Source organism: Cervus elaphus, chromosome 3 (genome assembly GCF_910594005.1).
Source record: "Cervus elaphus chromosome 3, mCerEla1.1, whole genome shotgun sequence".
NCBI classification, from domain to species: domain Eukaryota; kingdom Metazoa; phylum Chordata; class Mammalia; order Artiodactyla; family Cervidae; genus Cervus; species Cervus elaphus.
In genome coordinates, this window is record NC_057817.1 from 47,684,891 (window position 1) to 47,704,599 (window position 19,709).

General features: G+C 40.7%; 2 protein-coding genes and 1 non-coding gene across 4 annotated transcripts in view; 1 reads left to right on the forward strand and 2 right to left on the reverse strand.

The window, feature by feature from the left end:
- XPOT (exportin for tRNA) overlaps nucleotides 1-19,709 on the reverse strand; it is a 154,307-nt gene that overhangs the window by 75,134 nt on the left and 59,464 nt on the right. The window lies entirely within an intron of this gene.
- Nucleotides 1-19,709, forward strand: part of C3H12orf56 (chromosome 3 C12orf56 homolog) — a 76,531-nt gene that overhangs the window by 25,633 nt on the left and 31,189 nt on the right. Inside the window, exons 2-5 of the mRNA XM_043888177.1 lie at nucleotides 2,245-2,407; nucleotides 8,941-9,013; nucleotides 16,711-17,116; nucleotides 19,621-19,694. Of these exons, the coding sequence (XP_043744112.1) occupies nucleotides 2,245-2,407; nucleotides 8,941-9,013; nucleotides 16,711-17,116; nucleotides 19,621-19,694 (716 nt within the window). The remainder of the gene's footprint in view (nucleotides 1-2,244; nucleotides 2,408-8,940; nucleotides 9,014-16,710; nucleotides 17,117-19,620; nucleotides 19,695-19,709) is intronic.
- On the reverse strand, nucleotides 1,991-2,062 carry TRNAW-CCA. Its single transcript has one exon. It is a non-coding gene; the product is annotated as a tRNA-Trp (tRNA).

Genomic DNA, 19,709 nt, shown 5'->3' on the forward strand with positions numbered 1-19,709 from the left:
TGATACACATTATATGAATATAACATAAAGAACTGTTGTTGTTCAGTCACTAAGTCGTGTCCGACTCTTTGTGACCCACATGCCTTGTGATCCCACATGCCTTGTGATCCCACATGCCTTGAGCAACTAAGCCCATGTGGGATCTTCCCCAACCAGGGATCAAACCCTTGTCCCCTGCATTGCAAGGCAGTCACAACTCCTGAGTCTGAGAGCTGAAACTACTGAAGCCCAAGCTCCCCAACAAAGAGAGGCCACTACAGTGAGAAGCCCACTAGTCACAACTAGAGAAAGCCTGGGCATAGCAAGGAAAATCCAGCCAAGGCAAAGATAAATAAATACATTTAAAAGTTAAAAACAAAAAGTATTACTAATTAGCACTTTCCTGGTGGTCGAATGGCTAAGACTCTGCACTCCCGAATCAGGCCGCTCGGATTTGATCCCTGGTCAGGGAGCCTGGTGGACTGCCGTCTATGGGGTCACACAGAGTCCGACACGACGGAAGTGACTTAGCAGCAGCAGCAGCAGATATAGAAAGAGCTTATAGTTTCAGATCAGTAAAGTTAGAAAACAAATTCACACTGGTGCAGATATCCAATAGCTGTTCTTTGTGTCAGATGGCAATGATCAATTCTATTCCACTGGACACAAACAATCCGTGTCATTATGAACAAAAATCATTTGGATTATTATCAGTTTTTTACAACTTACAGTTTTAAAATATCTTACAGACGATAAAAGATAAACACCTAGATAATCCTTTTTGCCTTTCATAATTTATCTTGACTAAAGCAAGGGAAAAGTATTCAGAATACAGTTACACAAGCCAGAAAATTTAGCTATTTATGTGTAACATTCTAATCTTATAAACTTTGCAGGTTTCAAAATAAAGGCATTTCTGAAGAATCCTTTGTGCAGAATTCCTTTATTAACAATAAAACTTTGTATTAACTAAAGCACATTCTCCACTAGGCCTTGCTTCATTAGCCTGATTTGAATTACCCTACATATTTGAAAATAATTTAAAAAATTTGAGTAGGTCCTGACAGTTTTTCATTAATCCATCTTCCTATCTTTGGTTACTCTGTATTAGAATTAAAAATTTTAATTATTATCATTAATCTCCTTCTTACATTTGTGAAAAGAAAATGATGGAACTGAACAATCACAGGAAACATTTTTACCCAAATTCTAAGTACCTGTAAAAAGTACAGAGGAATCCCTCCTGATGTTTGAATTAATAGTTTTAAGTATGTGTCAGGTGATTCTCCTTTGGCAAAGGAATTGGCAACCCACTCCAGAATTCTTGCCTGGATAATCCCATGGACAGAGGAGCCTGACAGGCTACAGTCCATGGGGTCACAAAGCGTAGGACACAACTGAAGCTTTTAACACACAGGTACACACGGTGATTCCCTTTATTCTTAGCTTTTCAATCATGTGCTATTGCTGCCTATCTGTCATAAAAAGGGAAGTAGATTGTTAAGGAAAAGATCTAAAACTCCTAAATATTTATTGAGATTTTCCCCTTTTTAGTCAAGAATAGAAAATAAGCACTTTGGAGAGAAGAAAAGGCTATTTAGAAGTAGGAAACTTTCAATTGTTTAAACCTTGATGTTTGTATTCACAGCATCTTTGTAGACTGTTCTCTACAAATGGTTATTGTCCTCTGCAGAGAAAAATCCTAGTCTAAACCCAATTAATTATACATTTTAAGACCTTTAAAATCCTTTAAAAATTTAAAAAATGGAAGTGGTAGGGTATATTTTAACAAATAAAAACACTTACTATTTATTTAGCAATCCTATTGTGTAAATAGTTTCTTAGGTTTTGTTGCTGAGCACATTTTTGAAAGTGAAAGTGAGAGTGAAGTCACTCAGTCGTGTCTGACTCTCTGCGACCCCGTGGACTGTAGCCTACCAGGCTCCTCCATCCATGGGATTCTCCAGGCAAGAATACTGGAGTGGGTTACCATTTCCTTCTCCAGGGGACCTTCCCAACCCAGGGATCGAACCTGGGTCTCCTGCATTGGAGGCAGACGCTTTAACCTCTGAGCCACCAGGGAATTTTTAGTAAAGACTACAACAAATAGAGGAGGAATTGGGAAATCTAACAATAAGAGGAAAGATTTCCCAGGGAACAAAATAAGAAGAAAGAATGCAGTTTAAAATTGCCATAAACTTTTATCCCAGAAAAGATGACCAGTTGTATTTGTCTTCAATCAGCTGTATTCATTTTGTTTTTCAGATTGATGATTACCCAGAATTTCTAAGTCCACCAGATAGAGAAACCAACCAACACATTCGTATCATCTATTATTCAACTGTTTTTAAAAAAGAGTGTGAAAAATCAAAAGGTGTCAGGAAATTCTTATTTCCATTTCATCATGCCAATGCTAACAACAAAAAAGGTATGTAATATATTTCTTTAGGTGACATAAGAAAAGATACATTTCTACATGAGATAAAAAGATAATGTTCTTTTTTCCTCTCCAGCTTTATGGAAGTATGAATGACAAATAAAAATCAATAATTGATATTTAAGGCGTACAGTGTGATGTTTTGATATATGTATATCAAAGTGATCACTGTGAAGTGATCACCACAGTCAGGCTAACTAAGATATCCATCACCACACGTGGCTACTTTTTTGTTTGCTTTTTTTTTTTTAAACACTTGAGATCTACTCTCTCTGCAGATTTCAAATATACAGCATGTTGTTGTTAACTACAGTCACCATGCTTTACATTTCAGTCTCCAGGACTTATTTATCTTATAACTGAAATGTTGTAACCTTGGATGCACACCTACCTTTTCCCCTCACCTCCACTTCCCAGTCCCACCATTATACTCTCTGTTACTGTGAGTTCCTTTTTTAGATTCCACGCAAGTGAGATTATGCAGTATTTACGTTTCTGTGCCTGGCTTATTCGCACAATGTCTTCCAGGCTCATCCACGTTGTTGCAAATGGCAGAATTTCCTTCGTTTTAGAAGCTGGATAATACTACATTGTGTGTGTGTATGTATACATATATACACATACATATATACATACACAGGCTTCCCAGGTGGCACAGTGGTGAAGAATCCACCTGCCAATGCAGAAGATGCAAGAAACACAGGTTTGATCCCTGAGTTGGGAAGATCCCCTGGAGTATGAAGTGGCAACCTGCCTCTGTCTTCTTGCCTGGAAAATTCCATGGCCAGAGGAGCCTGGAGGGCTACCATCCATGGGGTTGCAGAGTCAGACAGGACTGAGCGACAAAGCACACGTGTGCGTGCACACACACACACACACACACACACACACACTACATTTTCTTTATCCATTCATCTACTGCCAGACACTTCGGTTATTTACCATTCTTGACTGTGTGTGCTCAGTTGCTAAGTCACGTCTGACTTTTTGTGACCCCATGGACTGTGGTCTGCCAGGCTCCTTTGTCCATAGATTCCCCAGGCAAGAACACTGGAGTGGGTTGCTACTTCATTCTCCAGGGGTACTTCCCAACCCAGGAATTGAACCCACACCTCTTGCATCTCCTGCATTGGCAGACAGTTTCTTTACCACTGAGCCACCTGGGAAGCCCCATTACGCAATTCTTAACTACTGTAAGTAGTTCTGCTATGAACATGGGAGTGCAGATATCTCTTTGAGACAGTGATTTTATTTCCTTCAGATATATACCCAGAAGTGGGATGGCTTTTATTTTTAATTTTTGGGGGAACTTCCATACCATTTTCCAGAATAGCTGTACTAACTTACATTCCCTCCCAACAGTGCATGACGGTTTTCTTTTTTTTTTTGCATCCTTGCCAGCACTTGTTATCTTCTGACCTTTTGATAAGTCATCCTAGCAGGTGTGAGGTGATAGCATACTGTGGTTTTGACTTGCTTTTCCCTTATGATTAATGATTGAGAAGATTCGGTTCTTTACACTGAGAATAAGCTGACTGTCCATGATCAGCAGCATAGTGCCTGGGCCTAGTGTGCCATGAGTAGAGAGGAAGGAAAGAAAGAAAAGTATGGAAGAAAGAAAGGGAGGAAGGAAAATAAAAGAAGAAAGAAAAAAAGAGAGGAAAGTGTTTACACTAAATATTGGTTTAAAAAAAGAATGAATTAGACTCAGAATTCCCTTTGGTCAGTGCTTGTTTGATTTTAGTAACCTTATCAACAATCAGAGATTTTAATGAAAAACCTGGTGAAGAAGTGCAGGGGGTAACCAGAAAGATTGTGAGGGGGTAACCAAAAGATTGTGAACACCTGGCTTTAGGAAAACTCTTTATAGTCATCTCTCTGAACCCTGGGCCTCTTACCAGCAAGGGAGCCACCAGCCCTGCCCTGATAATTGTGGTTTATTAACAGCATTCACTCTTCATTCAAAAATATTGGTCGGAAATCTGTTCCCAAGAATGATTCACATCTAGATAAAAGCATGAAAAGTCACCTTTAGATCTTGTTTTTAGGGAGCTCAGTGTGTGATTTTCCAGTTGTACCTAAGGAGATCCAGATGATCTAGAGAAAGGGGAGGTGGGGAGTCCAGACTCCCGGCACTCAATGGGCTCAACCCCAGAGCAGCCCTGCTTCGAGGTTTCACACTTTGGGCCCTTCCCAAACATTTCTCACGGAGAAGTTTTAAAAATTCAAGGGTGACTGGATTAAAATAGATTATATAGTTCAGCGAGACACGGCTTACTTTCTTGGTCTTATTTTGTGTATGACAAATACACATATGTAATATGTGTTTGATATATGTATATGAAATGTACATGTATACAAAGGAGTCCTTTAAAGTATCCATCCCTATAATTGGGAGCTGGTGAAAAGCAGAAAAAAAGGCATAGACTTGGGACTCAGTTAAGCCCAGATTTGCATACTGGTTCTCACGCTTCCCAGCTGTGTGACTGTCTACAAGTCACTCAACGTTTTTGTGAGCCTCAGCGTCCTCGTCTCTGTTACTAGCTTCACAAGGTCATCGTATTATGTGAACTCATGTGGCCAGGGCTGGGCACACAGCAGGAAAGTGGGCAACTGCGAAGTCTGCATGCTTAGCATGGAGGGAGAAAGAAAGGATGAGATCCACGGTGGCTCACTGGATAGGCCCTTCCACTTCCGGCGTCTCGCCAGTGTAGCCAGACCAGCCGGTACCAGCCTGTTCATGCTTCACTGGACTCCACTCAAAATCAGGGTCAACCTCTTGGAGTACTGAATAGCTACTAAGTGTGAGAAACATGTCCGGTGTTTGTACACTGTCCTGGATAAGGACCTTACCACATCCGACGCTCTAGAGCATGGCGACTGTTTTTTAAAAGCTGCTCTAATTAGCAAACTTGTTAAATCCCTGGTTGCTCACCAGGTCTCCTGTCACACTCATTAGGATATCTAACTGGTGTTGGTTGCCTTAAGTCCATATTTATCCTTGTCCACAAGCATAATTATTCTTGGCTTCTTTTCCCCTAACACGTATAAGAAGATGAAAACATGCATGAAAGAAGCCAATTACAGGTAGAAGTTTTATGTAATTTAAATTCCTAGAAACTTTGCAAATGATGTTAAAAGCAGTGAAGAGTCTTTAAAAAACTTACCCTTTGTCCACACACACATTCATGGAATGACACCTCTCCCCGCCTCTTCTTTACTTTCATCTCCAAAGGTACCATCTGACACTTTGGCAAAGGGATTTTCAAAAACACGAAACAACTGCTGTTTTCAAGGAGTCATACGTAGCACACATTGGAGGATAAAATATATGCCCCCTTTCCAGCAAGTCAGCACTGATGTGTTCAGATTCCTCTTGGCCTCCAAGCTGCCTATTCCTGGGTTAGGTATTGCTCGGTGCACAGGACCCCAGTGGTTCACCTCCTGGACATTCTGTAATGTGTAATTCTGAAGCAAGAGATATGCTCAAACCTATCTAAGCGTCTATATGACGGTAGTCATTACTAGCGTCCTTCATGTTAATAATGACGATGCCATACCTAGAGAAGCCGCTCACATTAATTACTGAGTATTTAAATAAAGATAATTATTAGAACTCCAAATCTCTTGGGTGAAAGCCTAGGGAATATTTGTGTCATGTGGTAAAGGTGCTCACACTCCAATTGAGTAGATCACCTTAACAAAGGAAGCTCAAAATGGCAGATCATTTGTAATATAAATGCTGAGTTTAATCACCATACTTTAAAGCAGGATTTCTAATTAGGCCCAACTTACCTGGAGCTACAAAGAGGCTTTTCTCTCTAGCACACATGTATACTTGTATGGGCCACAGTTAGCACTCTGAATTGCACATTTTATGGCAACCCACTCCAGTATTCTTGCCTGGAGAATCCCATGGATGGAGGAGCCTGTGGACTACAGTTCATAGGGCGGCAAAGAGTCAGACACAGCTGAAGTGACTTATATGCACGCAACACATGGTTAGATGGACGGCATGATTACTAAACTCTAAATGAACAGTCTTGGTGACAGCAGAGTGACAGCGGTGAGCTGAACTGACAGTAAGAGCTCTAGAATGAATGGGGTTATTAATGCCCATTAGCTTCAGGTACATGCTAGAACAGCACTGTCCAAGAGAACTTTCTGCAATGATGGAATTGTTCTATATCTATTCTAATTATGTCTAAACAGTATCCATCAGCTATCTGTGGCTATTGAGGACCTGAGATGACTAGCTACTAACTGAATTTTAATTAATTTTAATGTTAATAGCCACAGGTAGCTCATGGCTACCAAATTGATCACTGCAGTTCTAGAATCATGGAAAGGACCTTAAAGTTTTAGTGGCATATTTTGAAACACTGGCATAAAGTGAAATAGACTAATCCCCAAACCAGAATGAGACACAATAATTTAATGAAACAAACACAGAATCAAAGGTTTATATGTGTGTGTGCATATGTATACATGTGTATGTGCATAATTTTTATTTTAAACCTAAAACCTAGATGTTTTTTTTTAAACTAGTGATGTGGGGTAAAGCCAAAACAACAAGACACTGATGAGTCTCTTAGGTTAAGTGGATAACTTTTTTTTTTTTTTTTAGTTGGAGGCTAATTACTTTACAATATTGTAGTGGGTTTTGTCATACATTGATATGAATCAGCCATGGATTTACATGTGTTCCCCATCCTGATCCCCCCTCCCATCTCCCTCTCTACCCGATCCCTCTGGGTCTTCCCAGTGTACCAGGCCCGAGCACTTGTCTCATGCACCCAACCTGGGCTGGTGATCTGTTTCACCCTAGATAATATACATGTTTCGATGCTGTTTTCTTGAAACATCCCACCCTCGCCTTCTCCCACAGAGTCCAAAAGTCTGTTCTGTACATCTGTGTCTCTTTTTCTGTTTTGCATATAGGGTTATCGTTACCATCTTTCTAAATTCCATATATATGTGTTAGTATATTGTAATGGTCTTTATCTTTCTGGCTTACTTCACTCTGTATAATGGGCTCCAGTTTCATCCATCTCTTTTTTTTAAAAGAAAAATTTTTGGCTGCTCCATGCAGCATGTGGGATGCAAGTTCCCCGACCAGGAATGGAACCCATGCCCACTGCATTGGGAGCGCAGACTCCTAGCCACTGGACCACCAGGGAAGTCTCCGGATAATTTTTATCAATACATAAGCTTGTTGGTCTTTCCCACAGGAATAGGATTTGACAAATATAATCAAACCTCCTACAGGCAAAACAGCAGGTTCGTTCTTTCCAGCGTGTTGCTTCTGAAAGTACTCCTCAGCTGACCAGCACCGTGTACCATCAGACACACACTCTGCTGAATGGCTGAAGGACCTCCTACCCAGGCTGCTGAAGAAGACTGAAGACCGCTGATGCACGCGCGATGACACGGGGCAGGTCTCTCCATTATCTGCACTCAGGCTCTCTGGCCATTGCTGCCAGTGTAGCCCTGCCCGGTTCCGATCACTGGCATCCAGGAGACCAGACATCCCACCAAGTGTTGAAACACGGCTCTAGCCGTACTTCATCTCTCAGTGGAGGACAGATGACCCTAAGTTTAGCCACTCCATTGTTACAAATTAAAAAGCTAATACAGAGAGGCAGGGACATTGACACTAAAGTTTTGTCACACCCTCTTAGTGTCCTCATACACAGAAAGAGAAAGTTCAAGTTTGGCTGGTGAACTTGGATGAACTCAGGTTTAAGAGATGACTTGAAGCTAGCTAGGTACAGGTTGACTGTAGGCAGTATCAGCTTCTTAGTAAGGAAGCCCCAGCACTCTCTTTCCCCTTTCCAGCATGCCAGCAGCGCAGGACTGTTTTCAGTTCTCCAAGCTGCCTGTTTCCTGGGCTAGGTACTGCTCTGTACATGCGTCTCCTGCGGTTCACCTCCTAGACATCCTGTAATATGTGGTCCTGAAGAAGAGATAGGCTCAAACTTGTCTGACCCCCTAGGCCACAGGTGTTCTACTAATATGTTCTACTTAATTCTAGCAAAAACCAAAGGTGTTATTTGTACCACATTTAGTACCGAATTTGTGAAATGCCTACTATTTCAAGCACCTGTGATGACTGGGGTCCTAAACACTTACGTATTAGTAAAGGTTATTAGCTTGCAAGTACAGACAATTTGATTCTGCCTTAATGCCAAAGAGAATTTATTGGAAAGATTTTGGAGCCTCTTAGGGAATCCAAAGGGGGAACAGAAGAACCAAATAGTGGAAGAAACCCGGGGACCTGCTCCAGGGACTAAATAGCCTGTGAGGAACCCTCCTCTAGGGTTCAGGCAGCCCAAGGGCCACAACTACTGAGCCTGATCAATAGCTAGAGAGTCTGTGTGCCGCAATGAAAGATCCTGCGTGAGACAAGACTCAATGCAGCTAAATAAACAGAGTCAGCAAATCAGTACCTGTAACTATATCTTCTTTATAAGCTCAATCAAACTATGTAATTAATGACCAATTAACTTTTCTTTTTTCCTTAGTCAAAGAAGAGAATAATGGGCCTGTGTTTTGGAGAGGCAAAAAGTCTAAAAGTCTGAATGAATCCTTTTTCAGGTGAGATTGTTGGTTTACGTTTTGAACTTACTGATCAAAATTTGTTTTACATTTTTAAAATGCTTTTGCTCTACTAAAATCTTCGAATTGAGTTCTGTTTATCTCATATATATAATAATGAAGGTATTTGGGGAGGCTTTCTTCTACATTCAAATCCAGTTAGTTATAAACTATAAATTTTCTCATTTCAATGGACTATACAGTATCTCAATATGAGTAAATGATTAAAATCAAATTCGAAAACACTTACTGAACTCTGATTCTGTGTAGTAGGAAGCTGGTCCCTGTAATAGATACAATGAGTGAGATATAGTTCTACCCTTGAGAAGCTGATTCTAACCAGGACATATGATATTTGCATAAATGAAGACACTACAAAGTACGCAGGCTAAGTGTCCTCAATGAGTTTGAGCAACTTGTCAGAGAGATGTAATGAGGAGAAAGGTTTTATTCAGTTTGGGGGAGGAGTCAAGACGTCAGATGACAGTTGTTGAAGGAACAGCACAGATGGTGCTTCAGATATTGCAGTCGTGGGAACGGTAGAAGCTACGATAGAGGCAGGAAGAAAATGGAACACGTGTAAATTTAAGAAGGAGTTTCCTAAGCTGCACAGCTCAAAGTATGGTTCTGTTACACACTTTAAGTATCTAGACATGAGAAGGAGGAGGGGAGCATGGGATTCTAAGAGCTCTGATCCAGGGGATGACAGGCAGGGGAGAAATTAAGGTGTGTTGGGGCCTTGAAGGTCAGGTATGACATGGGGGGGGAGTAGCCAGGTTAGGAAAACACTGTAAAACGCCGCAAAGGAAAAGTGAACTCCTACTTGGGAAGTACGCGCAGCCCTGTGGTGCCCCATGCTATGTGATAACTCGGGACACTGGGGAGGGTCCTTTTCCCACTGGACTTACTCTCACACTCACCTTCTCTCACTGCACAATGATGTACAAAGGTCTTCTAAACCTAAATGTCACTATTATAACTTTTTTTCCTCACCAAAAGAAAACAAAAATTGGTTTAGGAAGCCTTGTGTCAGATAGGCTTAGAGGAGCATGATTTGATCTAAATCCATGCAATAAGACGCCATGTTTTAAGGGGTTGCAATTCCATTGTTACCCTGAGCACCATAAGTTACTAGATTCTTGGAGGAGGGTCTCTGCCTTCCTGTCTCAAGGCACTAAGTGATGTCCCTAACATGGCTTGCATAACTGGAAGTGCTAAGGGAGGGGCCGTGCCAGTGGATAGCTCCACATGCTCTCAGATTCAACATTCTTCATTTCACATTTGGTGTACAGTGTCCGAATTTTCCTATACCATGCTGATAGCCTCATTGTTTTCTTCCAATTTAGAAAAATAAAAGAGATTTGTAAGTAATGTAGCAGTAGTTGTTGTAGGTTATCTTGGAGGTTAGAACTCTGTTAAAAAGTGGCTGAAGTCCAACATAGGTTAAAAGGGGAATTTAGGCAATATTGGAATTAGAGGGCAATGCATGTTATTCAACATTCATTCAGTAGATATATATAGATACAATGTAGATCCATCTATCTTACCTGTTAAATCTGGTGTATTCTATTTGTTGGGCTCTGTGATTGATTTCACGTGTACAACAGTGAGAAAAATCAGTAAAAGTTAGAAACCACACCACAGGAATGCAGGAATGGTAAGCATGAAGTTGGACTAGGCATACCTGGAACTGGGGACTTGAGTGCCATAGACCTTTGTCTCTGTCTCCTTGGATGTTTGTGGATCAACTTCCTTTTCTTTCACTGAATAACAAGTCCTCTCTGGGACAGCAAAGTCAACAGCTGTCTTAACTTCACTTTTTACTGCTCCCACCACCACATGGCGGCTAACTCACATACTTTCTTGCACCAAATTAAAAAATCCTGGGACCTCCCTGGTGGTCCAGTGGTTAAGAATCCGCCTGCTGGTGCAGGGGACACAGGTCTGATCCCTGGTCTGGGAACTAAGATCCCACACGCCACAGGGCAGCTAGGCCTGTGTGTCAGAACTACTGAAGCCCATGTACCCTAAAGCCTGTGCTCTGCAACAAGAGAAACCACAGCGAAGAGAAGCCTGCACGCCTCTATTAGAGAAAACCCATGCACAGCAACGAAGAGCCTGAGAGCTCCAGTGAAGACCCACCACAACCAAAAAAAAAAAAATCCTGGGACGTCTCCGATGCCTAGCTTGAATAAATGATTCACTGCTGAAAATATCCACTATAACCAAGAAGTTTAAGAACATGGCAGCTTCTGTGCGCTCCATGTGTGGAGGAGAGGAGTGAATATAAGTCGGGGTGGTAGAGTTAGGTCTGCTATCCATAGTTTTCTAGGACTGCCATCTTCGTAATTAAACATTTGAGTCAAAAGTGTAAACAAAAGGCAGGCTATGATAAACACTAACTAGAGGGCTAAAGAATGTTATCGTGTAGAGGGCTTTAACACACCTCTGTGGTATAAAGTTCTAGGCCTAATTATGAGAAGCTGCAGGTCATAAGAAGGAAGTAGTTATCTTGGGACATCAGACTTACATAAATATGATTACTTTTCAAGGTGATAGTAAACAACAGACCTTTTAACACCTGAGGGATGGAAAACAGACTAGTGATGATCTCTGATAATGAGATTCAGTACTTCGGTTTTTCTATCTTTAGTATAGCTCTTCATTAGTGGATAGTTTCACATACTCAAACATTTTACAGGAGAAAACCCAGGCAGATGTCTCCTCAAAATGCTCCTTGAGGAAAAGTTTATTGTGACCAATTTTAAGAGTCCCCTAAAGCTGGCGAGGAGAACACTGCCTATTGCTTGCACATATAAAAGGAAAACATAGAGATCAACAGAACATTTTTACAGTGCTGGCACAGGGTCAGATTCAACTGAGTTCACCCTGAATAATTCAAAAGGAAAAGAGTGACAATGCTTAGTCCTCAGTCTAGATCTGCTCAGCTCATACCCAACTAGGGTGGATTTTGATCTGAGTTTACACCTGTTTATAGCCACTCCAGTACACTTGCCTGGAAAATCCCATGAACGGAGGAGCCTGGTAGGCTACAGTCCATGGGGTCGAGAAGAGTCGGACATGACTGAGCAACTTCGCTTTCACTTTATAGCCTCTAGTGATATCTAGCTAATGGAAACTTAAAAGCAGACTTTCTAACCATAGCGCATGGCAAGTAGAAGCATGACCTGAAGAAACCAATCTGTTTAATAAACAGAATTCACCCGGGTTCAATCCCTGGGTTGGGAAGATCCCCTGGAGAAGGAAATGGCAACCCACTCCAGTGTTCTTGCCTGGAGAATCCCATGGACAGAGGAGCCTGGCAGGCTACAGTCCATGGGGTTGCAAGAGTCAGACATGACTGAGTGACTAAACCACCACCACATGACAGAGGTGACCACCTTGGCATCCTTATGAAATGAGAATGTGTTGCACTTAATATCATTAGCAAAACAGAAGGGAAAAAAACAATCAAAAAGAAGTTGAACCTTCTATCTTTCTCTAAGAAGAAACATTTCTTGGCAGAAAGTAGAAGAAGGGAGCTGTGTTATTCTTTTCTGCATAGTAGAGAAAAACATGCAGGCTCAGTAGTCACACTGGATAACCTCAAGTCTGGACTCTGTCTTGGACTATTTCACCTTCCCAGGGCTTCAGTTCTCATTGTAGGATGGGGCTCACAATGGTACCTATCCCACAGGGATGATACATAAAGAACTAAATCACGTATGGTTGACCCTTGAACAACACTGGTTTGAACTTTGCAGGTTTATTTATATGGATATTTCTTTAATAGGTTCTGTAATAGTACTACAGTCCTACACAATCCTCAGATATGGAACCTTGGATACAGAGGGGTGACTCTCAAGTGTTCTGTGTTGATTTTCAACTGTGCAGAGGGTCAGCGCCCCAACCCCATGTTGTTCAAGGGTCAACTGTACATGTAAAGTGCTTGAACTGTGTGTGACACTTAGTAACTCCCTATTAAACTTAGCTCTGTTGTTATTGCTAATTATCTGTAAGTCAGTCACTAAACAATAATCTATTCAGCATCCTCAGAATCCTTGATCAAGTCTTAGAACAGAATAACTTTCCTCTTTTCTACTCTCACTAATAATGCGGTATTTAAAGAATAAAAATGCTATTGTGTGGGCTTCCCGGGGGGCTCAGTGGTAAAGAATCCATCTGCCAGTGCGGGAGAAACGAGTTCAATCCCTGGTCCGGGAAGACCCCACACGCTGAGAAGCAACTAAGTCGGTGAGCCACAACTACCGAGCCTGTGCTCCGGAGCCCAGGCGCTGCAACGGCTGAGCCTGTGTGCCACAACTACCGAAGCCCGTGCACCTAGAGCTCATGGTCCACAACAGGAGAAGCTGCCACCATGAGAAGCCCGTATACGACACCTGCAATGTAGCCCCTGGCTGCCACAACCAGAGAGAAGCTCATTCAGCAATGAAGACCCAGCACAGCCAAAAATGAAAATAAGTAAATAATTTTTAAAGAAGCTATTAAAAATGCCATTGTGCAATAATTTGGCATGTGTGTGTGCTAAGTCGCTTCAGGCATGTCCGACTCTTTGTGATCCTATGGACTGTAGCCTGCCAGGCTCCTCTGTCCTTGGGATTCTCCAGGCAAGAATACTGGAGTGGGTTGCCATAAAATGTACAATTCACAGTGCTAACTGTGTTGAATATTATGTTATGTGACTCTGGGTCACATGAAAAGTTTGGTACTGGTCTCTGCCAGCCTCTTGATTACACTTAGATACTGATAATTGCTTTCCAGTTTTGAATTATATTACATAAAATTGCTTATATCTCACCAATTCTGCTTTAGTAGAGCCTTCACGGGAAATTTTTTATTCAGGAGAGCTGTAATTCTACATCTTGAGATCTAGGCCTATATGATTTTTTTATGGAAGAATCATTGCTCTTTATTGTTCTGCTTGTTTTTTCTATTTTATGCATTAATCTGACTACCTCCTTGAATAGGTGCTTTGCTCTCCATGAAAACTAAATTCCCCGTTTTCGTATTTAACTTCTTTCTCTTCCTTCTTAAGAGTTTTAAAAATCAAATAATTATTATATTTTGTATTTGATTTTAAAACTCTTGAAAAAGATGAGAAAGAAGGTAAATAAATTCTACTTAAATAAAAACTCTTCATTTCTTGATAGAATCAATACGCTAGCATATATGTACTTTGTCTTCTTAGTCGACCTTGCATCTAATGGATTTTTCTGAAGCTGTTTAATGTTGCCTGTTGCTTTTTGGACTGTGGCTTTAACTTGATGGTTTCAGCCTTGAGGAGTGAATGTGGCTGTGTTTGATGTAGAGGGGAAAAGGAGAAAAGTCATTTGTGCATAATTTTGATCTTGAAGTTATCTTTCCCAGTTCTCTCATTGCCTACTCCTTTATGGCTGGGCTCTCCCTAGAGATACATAATTAGTTCATTAGAAAAACACTTGACTTTTAGCAACCTAGTACTATAAATATGAAGTCGACAAGTGTGGAAATTCAAGGTTCTAGAACTCTTGCTTAGTAATGAACTACTCTTTAATCAGACTACTAAGAGTGGGTATTACTGAATTTTAAATGGAAAATACAGTTTAGCTTTATGGTTGGCTTGCTTAATTGGTGAAGCTGTAATGTCTGTGGCATTTTAATTTATGCTGTCAAAAAGGTAATTCTTGTTAGAACTCTTTTAACTCTCTAAAATAATAAATTTTTCATACGACTGAGTAAATTACAGTCACTTCAAGTGGACCTTTCTGTAACTACCTGAAATCATTTTGATGACCTTTCACATTTAAGATTGGTTCAGTTCAGTCGCTCAGTCGTGTCCCACTCTTTGTGACCCCATGGACTGCAGCACGCCAGGCCTCCCTGTCCACCACCAACTCCCGGAGCTTATTCTAACTCATGTCCATCGAGTCGGTGATGCCATCCAACCATCTCATCCTCTCTCATCCCTTTCTCCTCCCACCTTCAATCTTTCCCAGCATCAGGGTGTTTTCCAGTGAGTCAGTTCTTTGCATCATGTGGCCAAAGCATTGGAGTTTCAGCTTCAACATCAGTCCTCCCAATGAATATTCAGGACTGATTTCCTTTAGGATAGACTGGTTGGATCTCCTTACAGTCCAAGGGACTCTCAAGAGTCTTCTCCAACACCACAGTTCAAAAGCATCAGTTCTTCAGTGCTCAGCTTTCTTTATAGTCCAATTCTCACATCCATATTTGACTACTGGAAAAACCATAGCTTTGACTAGACGGACCTTTGTTGGCAAAGTGATGTCTCTGCTATTTAATATGCTGCTTAGGTTGATCATAGCTTTTCTTCCAAGGAGCAAGTGTCTTTGAATTTCATGGCTGCAATCACCATCTGCAGTGATTTTGGAGCCCAGATAAATAAAGTCTCTCACTGTTTCCCCATCTGTTTGCCATGAAGTGATGGGACCGGATGCCATGATCTTAGTTTAACATATGTTGTGCCTATAATGAACATTTTAACCTAATTTCATAACATTATCTAACATAATCTGTGCACTGGCTATTCAATTCAGTTCCCATAGAGAAAATTTTAGAAAATATCATCTACAAAAATAAAGAAAAGCTATCACTTTTTGAGCAGTTATATATTCATGCATGAGTGTTGTGCGTGCATACATATACACATATGTAAAGTCAGTGGAAGAGGGAGCTGAGAGTTGAAACTCAGCCTAATTCATAGCATTGTACAGATGATGAATTAATTCTACACCTTTTTAAAATTAAGAACAAATACAAACAAAGTGGTTTCCAACTTTCATAGAGGTTCCGTCTCACAAGGGAGACAAGATAAATTAATATAAAATGATAAACCAGCAATTCGAAGCAATATAGGGTAATATTAATAGCTAGCACCTATTGAGTGATTAATAGCTAGCATCTATTGAGTATTGCATGTATTTTCTTACTTAATCCTCACAGAAACCCAATGAGATGGTTCTATTGGTCCCTATTTTAAAATTAGGAAATAAAGGCTTAGGTCAATCAAAGTCACATAACCACTGAGTGGCAGAGCCTGGATTAGAACTTGGATCTCATACTCTGCAACTTCTTAGCCTCTGCCACTGGCTTCCTTGGGCTGCAGAGAAAAGAAATGGGTCATGGTGAGCTGGAGAGAACAGGGAAGACAAAAGATGGGACAAAAGATTGATTCTGAAGAAAACTGCTGATGCCATTGCAATGATATTGGAAAAATCAGAAGCGTATTAGCAAAACATGAGTCAAAGAAAACACCATTTAAGAAAATCTCTCTTCACATCTCTCCATGTGAATAGTTTCTTCTTTATGGTATCCATCAGAAATGCACAATGAAAGAACAATCAGGTTTCAAAACTAGAATGAAAAGTCCTTTCACTAGGAGTATTGGGCTCTGTGAAGCACAGGCATAATGCTTGAGATGTAAAAAAATGCCTCTTTAAATGACATAGGGTAGAATTCTATTTCTGAAAGAAGGAGTACATACTGAAGGATTGTACCCTGACCCCTCCAGGTCAGTGGTGAACGGCAGGTGAGAGTAAACCGCTCCTTTCTCCTAACAACACTCCCTTTATGTGAAGACCTTTACTCTCAGACTGCTGCGGTGGGCCACTGGGTTCTCTTTGTTCCTTTCTGTTAAATTCTGACTATTATGTTTAACTCTAAATTCTACCTGACAGGTACCACCGGGAGAGCAGCACAGCATCCAAGGACTCAACTCTCGGCCCTCCTTCAGACCTGAAGAAGCTGCCCCTCCACAGCCAGAGAGCCTGTGGACCCTTACCTACCCCCTCCAGGAGAAGCTGTCAGCTCACATCACCCACTAGCAAGGCTAGTGGGCCATTCTGTATAACAGACACAAAAGAACCCCGGGGGCTTTCAGATCACAAAGACTCTCTAAGTGAAATCCCTTTCAAGTGCAATGGGAACGGAAATGAGTTTTACTTAGGAAATTCCACTCTGGCTTCCCCTTTACAGAGCAACCCAAACCTAGAGAAAAAGGAATCAGAACTTCATTTGTATGTTATTTCCACAACGTCATCAATATTTCTGCACTTAAAAAGTTCATGGAACAATTATATTATAGTAAGTGTCCTCCTAAGTTAACCTCGGCTTGAGTGTTGTTTTTTAGGATAGGCTTCCCTGCTCTACCTCCCCATTTTGGAAACTTAACCTTGGGATTTAAGATGGTGAAAGACACAGTGCACTGGACAATCAAGGAGATGATTTTATCAGGCTACTGCAATAGGGAAGATGCTCATTAATGAAAAGTGTCTTAAAGAGAAGGAGATGGGCCTGAGGTTTCATGAGGCAGGTAATAAATAGGGGAGTTGGCCATAAGTCTCTGGTGGGAATCAGTGAGGAAGGTTGGAGACAGGTCTTATTTTGGAATATTTGTGAGCAGTGTGGTTTTTTTAGAGTTGGCTGGGGTGATTTCTCAGGCTTCCCAGGTGGCGGTAGTGGTAAAGAACCTGCCTGCCAGTGCAGGAGATTTAAGAGACGCAGGTTCGATCCCTGGGTGGGGAAGATCCCCTGGAGGAGGGCATGGCGCCCCACTCCAGTGTTCTCGCCTGGAGATTCCCATGGACAGAGGAGCCTGCTGGGCTATGGTCCACAGCGTTGCAAAGGGTTGGACACAATTGAAGTGACTTAGCAGGCCCACAAGGGGTGATTTCTTCACCATTCAGCTTTCAGTGAGGACGAAGCTCAACACTGTCAATATGTTTCATTATTTCTTAGCTGTGCTACTGAAGGTAGGTTAGTGGGAGTCATTGTCATAAGATCAGTTAATTTTATAGAGATTACCTGGCTTATGTCCTTTATTTTATAAATGAGGAGACTGAAGCAAAAAAAAAAAAAAATCCAAGTAACTTACTCAACATTGTATAGTAAGTTTAGAGACAGAGTCAGAACTCTCATTTAGTAATCTTTTTATAATGCCAGGACCAGTTTTATAATATGACTCTTTTTAGTTACTTTCAGTGATATATAATTTTTATTACTGATCTTCGAATAGAAAAATGTTGAAATGAAAGTCTCACAGTTGTATCCGACTCTTTGCAACCCCATGGACTATATAGTCCATGGAATTTTCCAGGCCAGAATACTGGAGTGGGTAGCCTTTTTCCTTCTCCAGGGGATCTTCCCAACCCAGGGATTGAACTCAGGTCTGCATTGTGGATGGATTCTTTACCAGCTGAGCCACAAGGGAAGCCCAAGAATACTGGAGTGGGTAGTTGATCCCTTCTGCAGCAGATCTTCCAACCCAGGGATCGAACCCAGGTCTCCTGCATTGTAGGTGGATTCTTTACCAGCTGAGCCACAAGGGAAGCCCTTCCGAGGGAAAAGAGTCTTTCATAATAATGTTAAGAGGTATGAAAGACTCTTATCACTCAGAAGAAGTTAGGAAGGAGGGGTTTTATAAGTGGCTCCAAATTTGGAAGACTGGCAAGGCAACTCTAGTTTTCTCATAGCACAGATTTTAAGGGTTTCCAAAGAGTTGTCTCCGTGGGTAAGCCATTTTATCTGTAAATTTTACCAAAAGTAATTATGAACTCTGTTGTTTAGCATCTCAAATTCTACGAAGACAAAATATGGCAATTCTTTGCCCTAATGTTGTGAAGATAACTGTTAGAAAGCTAAATAACTAAGGAATATTCTCAAATTAAAATTCTAGATTTAAGGCAAGGATAAATTTGGAGAGGAAAAAGGGCAGCTTTTTTTAAAAAATAAAAAACATAGAATGATGACAAAAATAGTAAGACAAAGCACCTAATTCCCCCCCTACACACCCACCTACCACCTACCTCTGTTTATAAGGAGTAAGACAGGAGTTGTTTGGAGCTGTAAATCAGAAACGTTTCAGAAATCCCTTCTGACCTGTCTGTTAAGCCTCAAAATAAACAAAAAATTATTTCGAGAACTTGCTGAACATTACACGCCAGTTTGTTTTAAGACCCAGAATGAATGGGAAATGGCAACACTAACGATTTAAGGAAAAAATAACCCCATTAAAGGGGGAACAGGTAACAAAATTATTGTATATCTTGGCAATGTAATACTGGGTAATTATTAAAAAGACTGAAGTAAATCTATATATATAGATATGAAGAACTGTCCACTATGTATTAAGTGAAAAAAAAAACCCCAGATTAACATGTGATATGATGTGGCTAGTATTAAATAAATATTATAAATATATATCATCTAATGTGTAAATATTATAAATGTATGTTATAATTAATATGTTTTTATCTGCCTGAAAGAATATAAACCAAACCAACAACAGCAAGGTGTTTTGAATATTGAGATAGAAGGGGTAGTGAGGGATAGGGAACTTTTTATCATTTACACATTTCTGTACTGTTTGATGGTGATACAATGAGCAAGTGTTAGGTTTAAAACTTTAAAAAAAAACTATGTGAGGAAAAAAATTCCCCGTGGTATCATCAAATACTGGAATGAGTTACAAATCATGTACTGTAGAAGGGATTAAAGAATAGATAGATATATGATATTGACTAAAAGTAAGGGGAATTGATTTTCAGTCAACAAAAATTCTAACTATTCCCACCTTTTCCCTCTTTCAGAAAGCTACTCTTTTACAGGATCCCCTATATGTTAGCGAGCTCAGCCCTGCTACTGGAAATCCAAAGCCATACAGGTAGGAAGTGATAAC